Here is a 16,584-nt window from a genome sequence, read left to right on the forward strand (position 1 = left end):
GGCGAAGGGGGGTTGGGAGGTGGCGTGGAGAGCGGGCAGAAGAGAGGTGGGGGCGTGGGGAGGTGGAGGTGAGGTGGCGAGGGGAATGCCTCAGACATCTTGGTCGCCCACAAACCCACTAACACAGCAGCTAATCAACATGAAGGACCCTTTACAGACAACAAGTAAAACTAATGTCATTTACAAATTACTGTGCAAGAGCTGTAACAAACAGGCAGAAAACTAGCTATTAGGATACGTGAATATCAACTGGCCATAAAACGACATGATCCACTCTCACTAGCATCCTTACATACAAATGAGGAAGGACACCACTTCGACTGGGACAACACATCCATCCTCGGACAAGCCAAACAATTCCAACCTAACTCTATCAACAAACACATTAACTTGGATCCTATTTACCACCCACTGTTTGGTGGGGGGGAGGAAATGATGTCAACACATGAAATTACATCGCCAATCAAAGGGAACCTAAACACATAAATGGAAAGCGGGCCATGCCGCCAGTGCTTCAGCCAGAGTCTCACTGACGATGTTGCCTAGTATGATGATGAAACGTCTGAAAATGAACCTTCCAGCTCACCGAGCAGACCTATATCCAGTAAAATGCTAATTAGTTGGATTTTGGTCTCTGGTGCTGTTTAAACTGATTGACGGTATTTGAATTTGTTTTTGTACCGTGGCAACACAAAACCAGCTATTTGTGATAATCAGATGTTACATTTTTAAATTGTTCAGCACACTCTGTGCTCTCAGTCCTTGCCAGTTTCCTGTCTCTCTTAAAGATACAGTACACAGGTACACCTTCATTACAAGTGCTAACCACTGAGCCACCATGCCCATCTGTGCTAGTTATTCAGGACACAGTTGAGACAACACCTTATTTAAAGATTTAAAAAGCCAGATTGCCCATTTGAAATAATGAGGTGAACGTTTATCTAGGCTTGAGCATCTTTGGAACACTCTTCCTGAAAAGGCAGTTGCAGTAGAGTCCTTGAATATTTTTAAGGTTGGGATGGATGGATTTTTAAGTGATGGAATGAAAGGTTATAGAGTGGACAGGAATGTGAATTTGTGGTTGCAATAAGCTGAGCCGTTATATTAATGAAAAGCAGGTGTGAGGGACTGAACGGCCTGCTCTTGCTTCTTCTTTATATCGATGGGGAAACAAAACTACAGCAGTGTACTACTTGCACCATCCAATGGTTTTATCTAATTTCCCCTTTACTATTTTGTTCCAGTTTCCAATGAGCACTCAACAGTTTCCACGACCTAGCGCACCCACATCAGGCCTGGGAGCAGGTCAGTCTTCCGTCACCAGCATGCAGAACAGCAGTGGTCCGGGGGTGTCAGGCAACAACGCTGTAACAGGCAAGTGGAAAGCTATCTCATCAGTATCTTTGTAAATTAACTGAATTTGCAATGAAGGTCTTGACAGGAGAGCATTAAGCAGGGACTCATCGTTAGACTTTTTGAACTCCATGAAATCGTGGAATTAATTCTACCATCAGTGGTTCAGTGAGGATTCTTTTATTCCTATCTTGATAAGCAGTTTATGAACAGGTGCATGATGTAGATCCTAATGATGGATGCTAGATTGGAGGACTTGTTTATGACGCTGGGACTAGTTACCATAGTGGGTTGCAAAAATGAGTTCAACAAATAGGGTTACCTGACATTTCCTTCCAGCTGGTTCACTCTGAAAACGGATGTAGTTTTCTTTTTATTCATTCTCTGGATGAAGGCATTACTGGCCAAGCTAGCATTGACAGGAACCTTGATTATCTGAAGGACGTGGGTGGGGAGTATTTCAATCAGTTAATCAAATGCCAGATAATGTCATTTAGCCAATCATCGGGACCTTGCGATCTTGTTCGGATAATCCGAAGTTCAGATAATTGAATGCTGGATAATCGAGGTTCCTCTGTATTTCTTATCCCTAATTGACCAGAGGGCAGTGAAGAATCAACCACATTGTTGTGGGTCTGGAGTCACATGTAGGCCAGACCAGGTAAGGACATTAGTGAACCAAATGAATTTTTCTGATGATTGACAATGGATTCATGTTCATGGTTAGACTCTTAATTCCAGATTTTTTTTTATTTAGTTGAATTCAAATTTCACCTTCTGCTATGGCAGGATTCAAGCATGGCGCCCAGAACGTTACCTGGGTCTCTGAATTAACAGTCCGGTGATAATACCACTAGGCCATTACCTCCCCAGAGAGGAAATTCACTGCCTGAGAGGGTGGTGGAGGATGGTACTCTGCCAACATTTACAAAAACATCTGGATGACTACATAATGCCAGGGCATAGTAGCTACAGATCAAGTACAAGTCATAGTCATAATCATAGAAATGTACAGCACAGAAACAGACCCTTCAATAACTGTAGTTTGCTGATCTTCTGTTAGCATAGACATAATGGGCTGAAGGGCCTGTTTCTATGCTGTATATACATTTACATTATGGTAAGCCAATACATTTCAGGATGTGGAACATGCCACCCCTGTACAGGCTGGTTCACTCTGATTTATTCTCAAACCCTTACAGCTTTGTTTTATGCTTTTGGTTTCTGCTTTGACATGACATTCTTTCCTCCAGCTGTGAGCTTAAGACCATTTCAGAATTTGAGCAGATCATTCAGATTGATACTTTGGTGCAGTAATGAGCAGTTGCTGAATTGCCAGAGGGGTGTTTTGCATACAAGACATGGCAACTGTATATTTGGGTTGATGCAAAAGAATTGTGTGGTATCTTCTATGAGCAAGGAGATCTATTTTATGCCCAAAGCTCACCCCTAAATGACAATAAAAATAAGCAAATTAAGCTTTTGCTCTGTGCAAATTAGCTCCCTGTGTAAGGGAGTACTTTTAAAAATATAATTTATTGTCTATCAAGTGTTTTGAGGATAGAAAAAGAAGTTTTGTTCAAATGCATCCTTTCAACTGAGGTATTTCTATGCATTGACCATCCTACTGGCTAATCTGACTTTCTGCAGTGGGAGAGAATTGATGAGAACTTGACTGAGATTACTCAGAATTGGACTGCAATTACGGAGTTTGCATCAGTAAAAGCTTCATTCCTGGCTCCACCAGGCATTGTTTGGCATGGACCAAGCAATAGGAGAAAGTGAGGACTGCAGATGCTGGAGATCAGAACTGAAAAATGTGTTGCTGGAAAAGCGCAGCAGAGAAAAGGTGGGGGGAGGGGAAATGAGAAAGCTGGAGAAATCTGCATTCATCCCTTTTCCAACAACACATTTTTAAGCTATGGACTAAGCAATAGCCTATTGCCACTTAAATTGGGCGAGTCTCAGAAATGGAGCTCTCTGGTTGGGGATAGTAAGAATCTATCTAGATCTGCTGAAAGTGAGATAAAGAATACATAAATAATTAGTATTTCGTGTTTTGTAAAGTTCAGCACATGGGAGTTATTGCAGAAGTAATATTCTTAAAAACAAACAAAGGTTTTAAATGAGCTCAGTTGTTCACTAGAAGGAGTTTTGTCGTAGCCAGTGTATTTCCTCAACAGACAGGACTAAGGCGGTTATCTGTTCATGTGTTGCTGGAAAAGCGCAGCAGGTCAGGCTGCATCAAAGGAACATAAGCCCTTCTTCAGGCTTATGCCCGAAACGTCGTTTCTCCAGTTCCTTTGATGCTGTCTGACCTCCTGCGCTTTTCCAGCAACACATTTTTAAGCTCTGATCTCCAGCATCTGCAGTCCTCACTTTCTCCTAGGTTATCTGTTCATGTTCACTTCGCTGGTTTGTGGGAACTTTGTGTGTTCAAATTAGTTCTGAAAATGTGTTGCTGGAAAAGCACAGCAGGTCAGGCAGCATCCAAGGAGCAGGAGAATTGATGTTTCGGGCCTGAGCCCTTCTTCAGGGATGGGTGGAGGTGTACAGGGACTGGATGTCCATGGTGAAGATAAGGCGTTGGGGACCGGGGAAGCGAAAATCATGGAGGGCGTGGGTGGTGTCCCAAACGTAGGTGGGGAGTTCTTGAACTAAGGGGGACAGGACCATGTCGAGGTATGCAGAGATGAGTTCAGTGGGGCAGGAGCAGGCTGAGACAATGGGTTGGCCGGGGCAGTCAGGTTTGTGGATTTTGGGCAGGAGGTAGAAACGGGCGGTGCGGGGTTGTGGATGAGTCTGCACCTGTGGGTAAGGCCGAACCACAACAGTCTCCTGTTTCTCATCTCGGAATTGAAGTGAAGGGATCGGATTAGAATGCTCACGGGGCAAGTGCTCCACATCCCAATTCATCTCCTCGTTGGGGGCTGGAAGTAAACAGAAAATAATGGTTAATCCACACATCACACAACTGGAAAGAGCCGCTGATAAAATGTGAGGTTGGAGGTGGTGGATGGGAGATCCCCTGAGGTGATGAGGTTATGGATGGTCTGGGAGATGATGGTTTGGTGGTGGGAGGTGGGGTCATGGTCAAGGGGGCAGTATTAGTTGTCACACTCCCTACATTTTTAACAAGAACTGCACTTCACTAAAATGGACCGTGGCATGTTATGAAGGTTACTGTAAACATGACGTTTTTGTTGGTAATTCAGCTGAAACAGGTGACAATATCAGTGGTTGGTTTGATGGAAGATGTTTGATTTTTTTTTCTCATCTAAACCAATGCTTCCTTAGTTATTTTCAATTTTTACCCTTGAAAGTTAACACAACTCCAGATGTAACCTGGGCACTTTTCCAGATTGTTGGGTACATGCCAGGGCTGTGCAGGAACAACTTGGAGAGGGTCATGGCAAATTCTGGGGTATGAATTTTCAATGCTGTTGCTGAAGTGTTTTTGTCAGGGTCTCATGATGGAAGCTTTCATCGATATGAAGATGGAATTTCATCTTCAGAAGGACTGTGTGGTGTTCAATCAGACTGATACTGTAATGGACAAATGCATCTCATCCAAATATTTTAAATTCGAATTCTACCATCTGCCATGGTTCCCAGAGCCTTTACCTGGGTGTCTGGATTACGAATCCAACAAAAATAGCACTGGGCCATCACGTCACTGACAACTGTCTTCAGTCATTGTGCAAATCCATCCAGTTCATTAATATTCTTTAGGCAGGGAAATCTACCTTTTGAACCCTTTTGATTCCAGGTGCACACAGTGTGGTTGACTCTTTGAATTAAGGAGGGCGGAGGACAGTCAAAGGTAATTAGAGGTAGGCAACAAATGCTGGCCTTGCCAACAACATCAACATTCCCTGAAAGAAACTTTAAAGAAATGCTGACATGCGTGGCTCAGGATAGCTCCCAAGTCAATGCCTTTGTGCCATACCAGAAGCAAAGAGTGGGGTTAAATGAGTGCTATTCTGGCTGGCAATCAGTGACTAGCGGTATGCCTCAGGGATTGGTGTTGAGACTGCAATTATTCACAATTTATATAGATGATGATTTGGAGTTGGGGAACACGTGTAGTGTGTCAAAGTTTGCAGGTGACACAAAGATGAGTGGGAGAGCAAAGTGTGCAGAGGACTGTGAAACTTTGCAGAGAAACAGATACTTTGAGTGAATGGGTAAAGGTCTGGCAGATGGAATACAATGTAAATAAATGTGAAGTCATACATTCGGTAGGAGTAACAGTAAAAAGGATTATTACTTAAATGGTGAAAAGTTGCGTCGGGAGTGTGATGCTGGAAAAGCATAGCAGGTCAGGTGGCATCCGAGGAGCAGAAGAGACAATGTTTCGGGCAAAAGCCCTTCATCAAGTAAAAAGTTGCACCATATTGCTGTGCACGGGGACCTGGGTGACCTTGAGCATGAATCGCAGAGGGTTGGTCTGCAGGTATGACAAGTAATTAGGAAGGCAAATGAAATTTTCCCCTTCATTGCTAAAGGGATTGAGTTTAAAAGCAGGTTATATTGCAGCTGTACAAGGTGCTAGTGAGGCCCCACCTGGAGTACTGCGTGCAGTTTTGGTCTCCTGCTTGAGAAAGGGTGTACTGGTATGGGAGGGGGTGCAGAGGAGGTTCACGAGGTTGATTCCGGAGTTGAGGGGGTTGGCTTATGATTGGAGACTGAGTAGATTGGGATTATATTCATTGGAGTTCAGAAGAATGAGGAACGATCTTACAGAAACACATAAAATTATGAAGGGAATAGATAAGACAGAAGTAGACAGAATGTTTCCACTGGCAGGTGAAACTAGGACAAGAGGACATAGTCTCAAGATTAGAGGGAGCAGATTTCACCCAGAAGGAACCATTTCACCCAGAGTTGTAAATCTCTGGAATTCTTTGCCCAGGAAAATAATTGATGCTATTTCAGTAAACATTTTTTAAAGCTAAGCTAGATTTTTTTTTGAACAATAAAGGGCTTAAAGGATGCGGTGAGAGTTCAGGTAAGTGGAGCTGAGTCCACGAAAAGGTCAGCCATGATCTTCTTGAATGGGGGAGCAGGCTCAGAGGGCCAGATGACCACATCCTCCTAGTTGTTATGTTATTATGTTATCTTTAAATTGAAATGCCAGCATGCTGAAAACTGTATCTGTAAATATTTACAAAGTGTTTTGGAGTTTTAGCATTTTATCAGCGGCTCTTTCCAGTTGTGTGATGTGTGGATTAACCATTATCTTCTGTTTACTTCCAGCCCCCAACGAGGAGATGAATCGGGATGTGGAGCACTTGCCCCGTGAGCATTCTAATCCGATCCCTTCACTTCCATTCCGAGATGAGAAACAGGAGACTGTTGTGGTTCGGCCTTACCCACAGGTGCAGACTCATGCACAGCCGCTACCAGCTGCACAGCACCATCTACAGCAGTCTGGGGTGCCTGTAACTCTGGGTGCTCCTCCCACACACCTCACACAAGGCACCCAGCTCTCCTTCCCTGAAGGACTAATGAAGGTACGTTGTCTTCTTCTAAAAACCATTCACTGAACCCCTCTAAGTTTAAATTTGAGATGGCGTTAACCATGTTTCTGTTCATTGCCGGTGTTTTAATTATGATATCAGTGCATCCCAGGTGGTTTTGAGTTTGAGGGGCCATATGTTGTTTTCTTCTGCTTATGCGACCAGGACACTACTTACATAGGTGATTCTTTTAATTGTAGTTTTACCTGTACTTTCTGACTGGGGACTAGAGTTAACTGTAAGTTAGGTATTCCTGCTTTGTCTCATTAGTATTTGGGCCAGTAAGGCATGATCCAATTGACATGCTTCAAAACAATAAAAGGGGTTCAAAGTGGTAGGTGTAGAGAAGTAGGTTTGAGGGCAAGTCAAAAACAAGGTGGCATCATAAAATTAGAGCCAGGCCATTAAAATTGAAACCTGGGAAGAATTTCTGCCTTAGGATAATGGATATCTAAATGTTGGGTCTAGTGACCCTGAAGGAGTGAGACCTGAAACCTTAACTCTGCTTTCTCTCTCCCTAGTTGCTGCCAGACCTGAAATTCTCAGCAATTTCTGTTTTGGTTTCAGATTTTCAGCATCGACAGTTCTTTGTTTTGTCTTAATGGAAATCTGTAACTGTTGGGGTAAAGCTGAAGATGCTGAGGTCAGTTGGAGTATTCAGTACTTGGATCAATAGCTTTTTGTTTGGTAAGGATATTGTTAGAGGTAGATGGAGTGGAGGTACCAAACTCATTGGTGGAGCACGCGAGAGAAGCATTGTGGCCACTTCTCATCCTTGCAGGTTGGCAATGGAATCAGGACTGCTCCAACGTCGATGCAGTTGTCACCACAAACAAAAACAGAAATTGCTGGAGAAACTCAGCAGGTCTGGCAGCATCTGTGGAAAGAAAGCCGAGTCAATGTTTCAGGTCGAGTGACCCTTCCTCAGAACTGGCAGTTGGCATCACGTTCTTTTGCATTCCAGCACCACGAAGCTGAGCAGCATTGCTGCAAGTAATTACAAAGCCCTTTGGAGCTTGTGCCTCGCTGAGGTTGGTGTGCTGCATGTGGCTCTTTCCAGTCCTTTGATTTTCAACATGATCATCAAGCTGGCTCGTTATCCTGAGTGAAGTCACATCGCTATTCTTTCAGTGCTGCATCTGTCAGACGGGCTCAATTATTTCATAATGACTCATGCATCTCCTGGGATATTACTTGTAGTGAGTCAAAGAATATGGCAGTTCTATTTGATACATTTTTTTTTCTTGAATGATTCCTGATGAGTTTTTTTTTATTAAGTTAACAGTGGAAAAACAATGACCCTTTGTACTAGGGACACATTTTGAAGTCTGATTTATGCGTGGTTGAATATAATGTAAGGTCTAGTAGGGCATGGTCCTTGTTGAAATTTGCCAGCTTTGAGAGTTAAATGATTATGGTGGAGGACTTCATTAAGGCATTGCCTCACTGAGGCATGGACCTGCTTACTGCCTGACAGCATAATCAGGAAGCCTGTATTTTGAGCAGCTTGTATGTGTGTTTCAATTGCTTATGTGACCTTACTTTTGTTTCCAGCAGTAAGCATATGGAATCCTTCCCAAAAATGTGAGATTTTATTGCCATGTAGTAAATGTGGAGAGAAAGCAAAATGGAAACCTCAAAGGTTCTGAAGAAAGATAACTGGACCCAAAACATTAATTGTGTTTTGTCTCCACAGATGCTGACAGACCTGCTGAGATTTTCCAGCAATTGCTGTTTTTATTCCTATAGCATTATGCTAGCCTGACCAGCTCTGATTCTTCCAAGTCAAGTACCCACTGGATGCCAACAGCATTGAGTTGTGGCATTTATTAAATTACAGAGTAGGTGGCTGTTGAATCTATGTAGGCTCTCTGCAAGAAAATCAAATCAATTCCATTGCCCTGCAGGTTTGGCTTCTTCCAATATCCCCTCAAGCTCCCACAGCTCTTGTCCAAAATCTTAAATATGTCTGTCTTGGTCTTTGTGCAATCAGGTAATAGGAACAATTTTTCCTTTTCTATCTTGAATTGCCATAATCTGGTGTACTTTCATCAGATCTCCTGTCAATATCCTTTCTTCCAAGAAGAGTCTAGTTTTTCCACCCTAACCTGAAAACTAATATCCCTCAACGTTGCAGGATATTCCACTAAATCTGTTCTGTTTTGTCAAGAGCTCTTGTATCCTAAAGGGTAGTAACCAGGACTCTGTATTGTCTTTAGTTGGCATTAATCAGGGCATTTTTTAAAAGGTTCAATATAAAGGCCCTGTTGTAATATTCAGTCCAAAAGAATACAGTAAAGTTGCCATAGTCTTACTAGTCAGATTGGTCTCTCATTCAAGAGACAACCAGTGGTGGTTTAAGCTCAGGGTCTCGGATGAGGGAAGAGATTGAGAAGGACTGTCCTTTGTGGTAACCTCCAGCTAGTGTGGGAATTCAGTACCTCTCTTCATAAAACCTAAAATCCCAAATCTTTGTGAAACGCTCTCCTAATATGTCCTGCCGTTTTCAAGGACTGATTAACATGAACCTCCGGCTCCTTCTTTTCCTGTATAGATTTTAAAACTATAGCATTATAAGTTTATATTGCGTCTTCCTATCCCTTCTGCTAAAATGTGTCACTGCAGATTGCTTTGTGTGAAATTCCATTTGCCCTTTGCCTGCCTGTTCTGTTAGCCTATCTGTTATGTTGTAAGTGATTGTATCACACTCTTGTTTGGCTTTCAATTTTTTCCTTGAGATCCACAGAATAACTGGTAACACCACTGAGGTGGTTAAAGTGTTTGTAGGTACAGCACCCATGATACTATCTGTCTTGCTCCAAAGTACTTGTGAACATTTTCAAACCAGCTAAATTCTTGCTGCCTTTTCCAGTCCCAATATTGCCATTTTTTGCTTACCTGCACAAAGTCAGAAGGTAATTTTGTCTTCATAGACCACCCTGAAGCCCCCCTTGCCCAGTCGGCCCATTGCTCCGGCTCCGTCATCTGGCCTTGGACATTTGGCTGTTCCTCCGAAGGTTTCAGGACATGTGCCTGTTAGCATGGACGCGAGTGTAGCGCAGGCCTCTGCAATCCCTGTGGCAACGATTAGTGGGCAGCAGGTAAGAGCACCAATCTCCTAACATGGCAATTCACAAATGCGCCCTCAAGCACTTTAAACAAGGGCAATCTGTTCTATTCTGCAGTTGTCATTTGCATTGTTGACTTGACACTGGATCATTTCATTACTAGGGGCATCCTAACATCCCTCATCTGATGGGTACCAACGTGCAAATGTCAATCATCCGAAACTCTGTTCCAGCTTCGCTCCATATTGGACCTTCCACAGCACAGCCACAGATGTTCTCATCGCATGTGCCAAGAGGTAGTGCATTAGGTCTAGTCAGTCTTTGTACGTATTTCTGTAGAGATTTGAGAGTGGAAATAAAGTAAAAGTAATGGATTGTTGCATTTAACTTCATGGATTAATTTTATGGTTTTTAATTAGGTTAAAATTGTGAAAGGTTGCATTGCCCAGTGGTCAACTGGGTGTATGACATTGATTAATGTACACACCTTTCTTTGTGTTTCTCATATTTGGGCTCAGGATACTTTATAAATTGTGCAGATGAGGTAACACCCATCATATTGTTCCAATAAAATTGCAGACATATTCACTTTCTCCTGTTTTTAGGCCCACAAGCTGAAACTGTCCTCGATACAGCCTGTTAAGCAATCTTTCCATTCTATAATGCAGTTTAAAGGCTAATCACGTGTGTCAGTTTGTCTGTCTTGGTGACATTGTCCCTAGGATCTGGGGTCTGTGAATGCAAGCCCTGCTTCACACATGGGTCCATAAACTATATTGACACTTCAGTGAAGTGTTGACTACCGCATACTAGATGAGTCCACCTTGAATGAGTTTAAACTGAAATCCATCTGCCTACACTTTGGTAACTTGGAAAAACAATTGTAAATGGTCACTTTGCATTCCTGGTGCCTTGATACACTGATAACCCTCCAGCTGATCAGTTATTTCACATGTTTCCATGACTTTTCTGCACTAGAGTAACTCTGGTCAGTACAGGAATTCCCTCCTGGTGAGCCCTGTTCAGATGCTTCTTGCAGATATTTAAATTAAGTGTTTTCATACATAGGTGCAGCAGTAGCAGCAGCAATATCGAGTTCCAAAGTAACTACAGTTTTGCGTCCTGCTCCAGCACCATTACCAACAGCTGGAAATCCTCAGACTGCTGTGCAGCATTCTCTGCACCTACCTATACAGGTAAGTACTTTTAAATATTGAGCCCTTTCTAAACTAAAGCCTTTTATTGTGATGGAGTTGCAGAGCTCTTGAGATCTGGTAGGGTGAGTGTCGTGTTGTTAAAGATAAAAGGCTTTACATTCAGCAGACTTTCCAAAAGAAGGATCTGGATGAGATATAATTCTCAACTCTAAGCAAGACTGAAATACACCTCCATAGGCTGTTAGCATGCTGAACTCTCTTAACCTCCCTGGTTGACCATTCCTGAGCTTGGGTTTTCTGCCCTGTGGTAGGCTGATCGTCAAGAATGTTTTTTCACCTCCTGTTTAGGTCCACCTCATCATGTCCACTGCTGTGAACCGTTCTCTACATCTTACACCTTCATCAGAGGCGAGGCAGATTCATGTAGTGTTCTCATTCTTTGGGTTCCCAACTGTGTTCTGCATAGCCTTCAACCCATCCTCACCTATATCCTCCAGCATCAAGTTCCACATGATTCCTTGCATTGTCCGTTCTGAATTTGACTGGTATCCTGTGATTCAGTTGTTGGAGTTGGCAAGCCCTTGAAATTCACTAGACTACTCCCAAGTAAAATGTGTTTACCTTGATTTATTTATTCATGGTGTTGCAGCATCTCACCACTCCTCCTTTTCTATCTTTTCTAGTGCAACCTGAGATAAGATGATCTTCATCCTGCATTGCTCGAACTCTTTTTAGAGGGTGATGAGCATTGAATGCGTCTAAGGCCATGTCACATTGTGTAGATTGGACAGCAGCTGTTGAGGAATCTATCACCTGAGCAGCTCCTGTTCTATCAAACTGAAAGAATACTTGTCTTCAACAGATGTTATGATCTGGAAAGCAATGTCTAAAAGGGTGGTGGAGCAGATTCAACAGTTTCTCTCAAAAGAGAGCTGTTTGTATATTTGCAAAGGAAAAACTTTCAGGGCTGTGTGGGGAGAGCTGGAAAGTGGCACTAAATGAATCAGTCTGTCAAAATGCTAGCGTGGATGTGATGGGTCTAATTGACCTCTGCTGTATGATTCTCTGATGAATTAACATCCAGTGTGTCAGCTTGTGCTGTTTGATATGCAGTGGCATTGCCTCACTGTTTTAAGTGTGTTAATTTTGAGTTTTGTTTTGCAGTCTCGTCCTCCTTCAACCACCTCTACAGCAATTCCTCCAGCAGTGGTAGCAACGGTATCTGCAACACGAGCCCAGTCTCCGGTCATTACAACAGCTGCAGCTCATGGGACAGATGTGGCACACAGGTAATTTCAGGAAATTAGAGAGCCAAGGAAAAGTTTCTTATGTAACAGCCCTGCATGACTGAAGTTGGGCTTGTCTAATGCTCTGCTTATCTTTTAAGGTGCCTGTTCTTTGCAGTCAATGTATTGCCAATGTAATATGTAGCAATTAATGTTTTAGTGCTTTTTTTTAAAGAAACTGGAATTCAGCTGTTTGAGATGCTATCAGAAGGTGACAGCTGTTGATGTTGGAGTCTGTCCAAAATTTTGAGTCCCACAAGAGAAATGAATCAGGGAACACTGCCTGAGACTTGGTCCATCTCTCAGGCTTTTGTCAATTGTTTAGAGTTGTGATGAATAGCATCGCTCCCTTAGTGGTCGTGGTTTTAAAAATTGGCCATTTGCTCTGTCTATTTATAATGCTGAGTATTGTACTTATATTTCCAATCAACCTGTTCAGATGTTACTTCACACCTCTAGCAGGTGAGACGTGAACCTGGGCCTCCAGGAGTAGGGACACTAATTGTCCCACAAGAATTGCATCTTGTAATGCCATTCTGAAAAATGCTATTCTCAGCTGATTCTGAATGAGGGAGATTTGGAGATATAGATAATTGTCTATATCTGAGGAATTAACTGTCATACCTATAACCAACGATTATCACTGGACATTATTATAACACGTTGGGTAACTTTTAATACACAGTTACTGTTAGACCAGAATTGCAGTCTAATAAGTCTCTGGGAAGACCATATTTAACGAATGCGCTCCATTCTGGCTGTTGAACTTCAGGAAGGATGTTTGGCTTTGGTGGGATTGCAATACATTGACCACAATGATACTGAGGCTGAAAAGGTTAATTTTAGGTTTCTGTAACATGGACTGCCCTGCATACCCTTGAAAATAAGAGATGGAACGATGACCTAATTGAGGTGCTTGATTAAATTAAGGAGTTGTTCGGGTAGATAGTGTTATGCATTTGGCCAGACCCCCTCAAAACATTTTAAGAAGGTAGCCTAGACCCTAACATTTTCTTATTTGCAAGATAGGCATGAAGTGCCATGTTCCAGCTGCAATACAATCGGTCAAACTACTTGACGTTAAGCAAAACACAATTTATTTAAACGCTATAGTTAAAATACTTAGGAAAAGAATGAGGAATTTAGAGTAACAAGTATTGGAAAACTTAACTGCATTGTAGATATAGCAACTATAAACTAATATAGTAACATCCCATAAATACACCCCTTGGTAAAAAGGAAAAATCAGATGCAGATTCTCACATGCACTTCTCCCGTCCAGGAGGAAAAAAAATCAAGAGAAAGCTCAGAGAAAGTAGCAGCCACGAGACAGTCACTGAAGCTTCCAACCCTTTTGAGATCCCAAATGCTGCTTCTACTACTTAAATAAACAAAATCCAGGAATCTGGATCTGAGAGAGCTGGCCACATCCAATCAGGCTGTTTCTTTTTTTAAAACAAACTCTAGGCCTCCCAAGCTATTTACTCAAGAAGTCTTTAGTAGTCAGTTTGATAACTCTGCTTTACAATCCCTCTTCAAAAACAAAACCAGGACAAAGTAACAGTGATAGCATCATCACAAATAAAATGTTCCCTCTGCAGGGCAAATCTTGAGCAAGGGGGCATAACCTTAAAATTAGAGCAAGGTTGGTCAGGGATGTTGTCAAGAAGCACACCTTCACAAAATGCAGAAACATAATCTTCGGTTGGAGTTGGGAGTCAGTTGACGATGTCAAAACAAACTGAATTTTCCTTCCTTTAGAGTCACATAATTAAGATGTTGTAAGTGAAGTTGAGATACAGATCGATTGCAAGCGATTGAATGGTGGACCAGCCTTGAAATGCTGAGCCACTATCTCCTGCTCCTATGATTATGCTCCAAACATGATTATCTGTCACTAGATATTCAAATTGCGATCTCTTGTCTGATTTTGTTACTTTCCTCCCTCTATCCTCTGCAGTCGACCAGCGCTGACCATCCAACCTCACCCATCTGCTGCTACAATTAGCATCCAGCGCACACAGCAGTCCAGGGATACAACAGCTCGAATTACATTACCTTCCCACCCTGCAGTGGCTGCCCAGAAACCACAGCTCCACATTACACAGGTAAAGGATCCAGCACTCCTCCCCTTCCCTCCCATTTGGGTTTGCTGCACTAAGAGTTACCAGGGACAATCCCAACACCCATCCAATACCCCTTGAGACTCTTCCACTTTGATCCAAGTTTTAAGTATTATTTCAGAAATGGCATGTTTCTGTAGCATGGTCAATTATTGCTTTAGAATCAACTCATGTATAATTTAACTGGAGTGTAAGGGTCAGTTGACTTTCTTGTTCTTGCCCCATTAGGTCACTAACTTTGCACCATGTTCTTGTTTTCAAGTCAGGTGATTGTAAATTAAGTATCTTCAAGTTGGTTCAGAAGTGGAAGATGTTATGCATTTGAGACAAATCTTTTGAGACCCTTGTGCATCTAGTAATGTCTGCACAAAGTACTGGCTGCTTTGCTGAAGCAAATCTCCAATGTCTTTGTAATTGGGGGCATTTGTCAGGCTGTGATGAACAAACAAGTAGGATCATTGGATTGATGGACAAATCAGCCACCTTCTGTGAATGTGATTTTTGACACATTCTTACACAGGAAACTCTTGTATGTGTTTATTAGCAGGATAGTTTCTGCAGCAATATAGCCATTGATGGTTCTTAAGCTATCATTGCTTTTTCAATGGAATAAAAGTTTTTTTAAACAGATTAGCAACACTGGAAAGCATTGAGTGTGTTCAGAACTGATGTGCTTCAGCAGCACTGGTTGTAGCCAGTGAATAATGCCAACAACAGCATACTATTTTGCCATCATGGCAGAGCTACTTGTGTTCTCAAGCTGACCACTGTCAGCTATTCATAATGCAAGGTCTAGTTGAGCTGGCTTGACATTTTTGTTTCGTAGCGTGTTATATTTTGTGCTTATATCAAAATGGCTTTGTTCCTGTTGTTCGTCAGCTATTGGAAATAGAGTTGAAACCAGAGCTTGTAATGTTGTCAGCCTCAAGACTAACAAACCAGTTCTCTTTCAACAGAAAACAATGTTCAGTACCGGGACGCCAGTTGCTGCTGCCACTGTGGCACCCATACTCTCCACAAATTCAATCCCCTCTACTACAAGTCAGGGTGAGTACCTGGTTTCTGAAAAACAATGCTATTGTACATTTGCTCTAGAGATTTCATCTTAGACTGACTGACTGTTGACTGCTCTTTAAATTAAGATTACTCTGATAAGAACAGAGAGAGAGAGAAACATACTTGACCTCAACGAGAGTCACGGTATAGGTCTGTTTAAAAATAAAATCATGTACTGAGACTTCTGGGTACAGTTGCTGCATTTCAATTCAAATTTGGGTTCACATTGTTTAGTCATCACAAGCCTAAAAGCAAAGCATCTCTAGGCACATTTTAAAACATAGCCTCCTCGGGTGAGTTAAGTAAACAATAAAAGTACGGCACGTGCTGATACTTTCAATATAGAAATTTTCTGGAGATAGAATTCCTTTTCTCAATTGTACAGTAACCCTCAATAAGGTTTCCTCCTTATCACAGTATTGAATCCATGCTATCAAAGTCACAAATGACATCTTATGTGACTGCGATAAAGATAAACTATCCTTCTCATCCTCGACATGTCAGCCTTTGATGCATTATCCTCTTCCAGTGCCTTTCCACTGCCATCCATCTGTGTGAGACTGTACTCCCTTGGCTCTGTCTCCATTCAGCTAATTGTTGACCAAAAATCCTTGCTGTGGTGTCCGTTCCTGGTTCTGCACAATTAACCTCTGTTGTCATCTCAAGGTCTGTCTTTAGCTCCCTTCTGTTTACCAGCAATGTTCTCTAAGTGGCATCATTTGAATCTTAAAGACTGTTTTCGTATTCTATTGCACTACCACTCTACCATAATTATCAGTTTGCTGGTCATGCATTCATTACTGGATGAATAGAATTTCTTCCAGTAAAATATTGGAAAGAATACGTCCATTGTTTTCAGACCCAGTCCAAACTCTCTTCCATTTGCCACCAATTCTGTTCTTCCTGGCATCTGTCTCCACCTTCTTAACCCTGAGATAAGCAATTTTGAATAGTATGTTTGCTTGCTGAACTGGTAGATTTGTTCTCAGGCATTTCATCACCACGCTAGGTAACATCAT

At 42.2% G+C, this 16,584-nt stretch overlaps 1 protein-coding gene across 2 annotated transcripts in view; it reads left to right on the forward strand.

Moving 5' to 3' along the window:
- LOC122555711 (histone deacetylase complex subunit SAP130-like) overlaps positions 1–16,584 on the forward strand; it is a 56,890-nt gene that overhangs the window by 6,758 nt on the left and 33,548 nt on the right. For both annotated transcript variants that reach the window (XM_043701758.1, XM_043701757.1), the window contains 8 exons: positions 1,245–1,374; positions 6,613–6,869; positions 9,809–9,976; positions 10,107–10,239; positions 11,012–11,139; positions 12,265–12,389; positions 14,347–14,494; positions 15,466–15,556. In XM_043701758.1, the coding sequence (XP_043557693.1) occupies positions 1,251–1,374; positions 6,613–6,869; positions 9,809–9,976; positions 10,107–10,239; positions 11,012–11,139; positions 12,265–12,389; positions 14,347–14,494; positions 15,466–15,556 (1,174 nt within the window). In that variant the 5' untranslated portion in view covers positions 1,245–1,250. Of the gene's footprint in view, positions 1–1,244; positions 1,375–6,612; positions 6,870–9,808; positions 9,977–10,106; positions 10,240–11,011; positions 11,140–12,264; positions 12,390–14,346; positions 14,495–15,465; positions 15,557–16,584 lie in introns of those variants that run through there.

This window comes from Chiloscyllium plagiosum, chromosome 13 (genome assembly GCF_004010195.1).
Source record: "Chiloscyllium plagiosum isolate BGI_BamShark_2017 chromosome 13, ASM401019v2, whole genome shotgun sequence".
Taxonomy (NCBI): Eukaryota; Metazoa; Chordata; class Chondrichthyes; order Orectolobiformes; family Hemiscylliidae; genus Chiloscyllium; species Chiloscyllium plagiosum.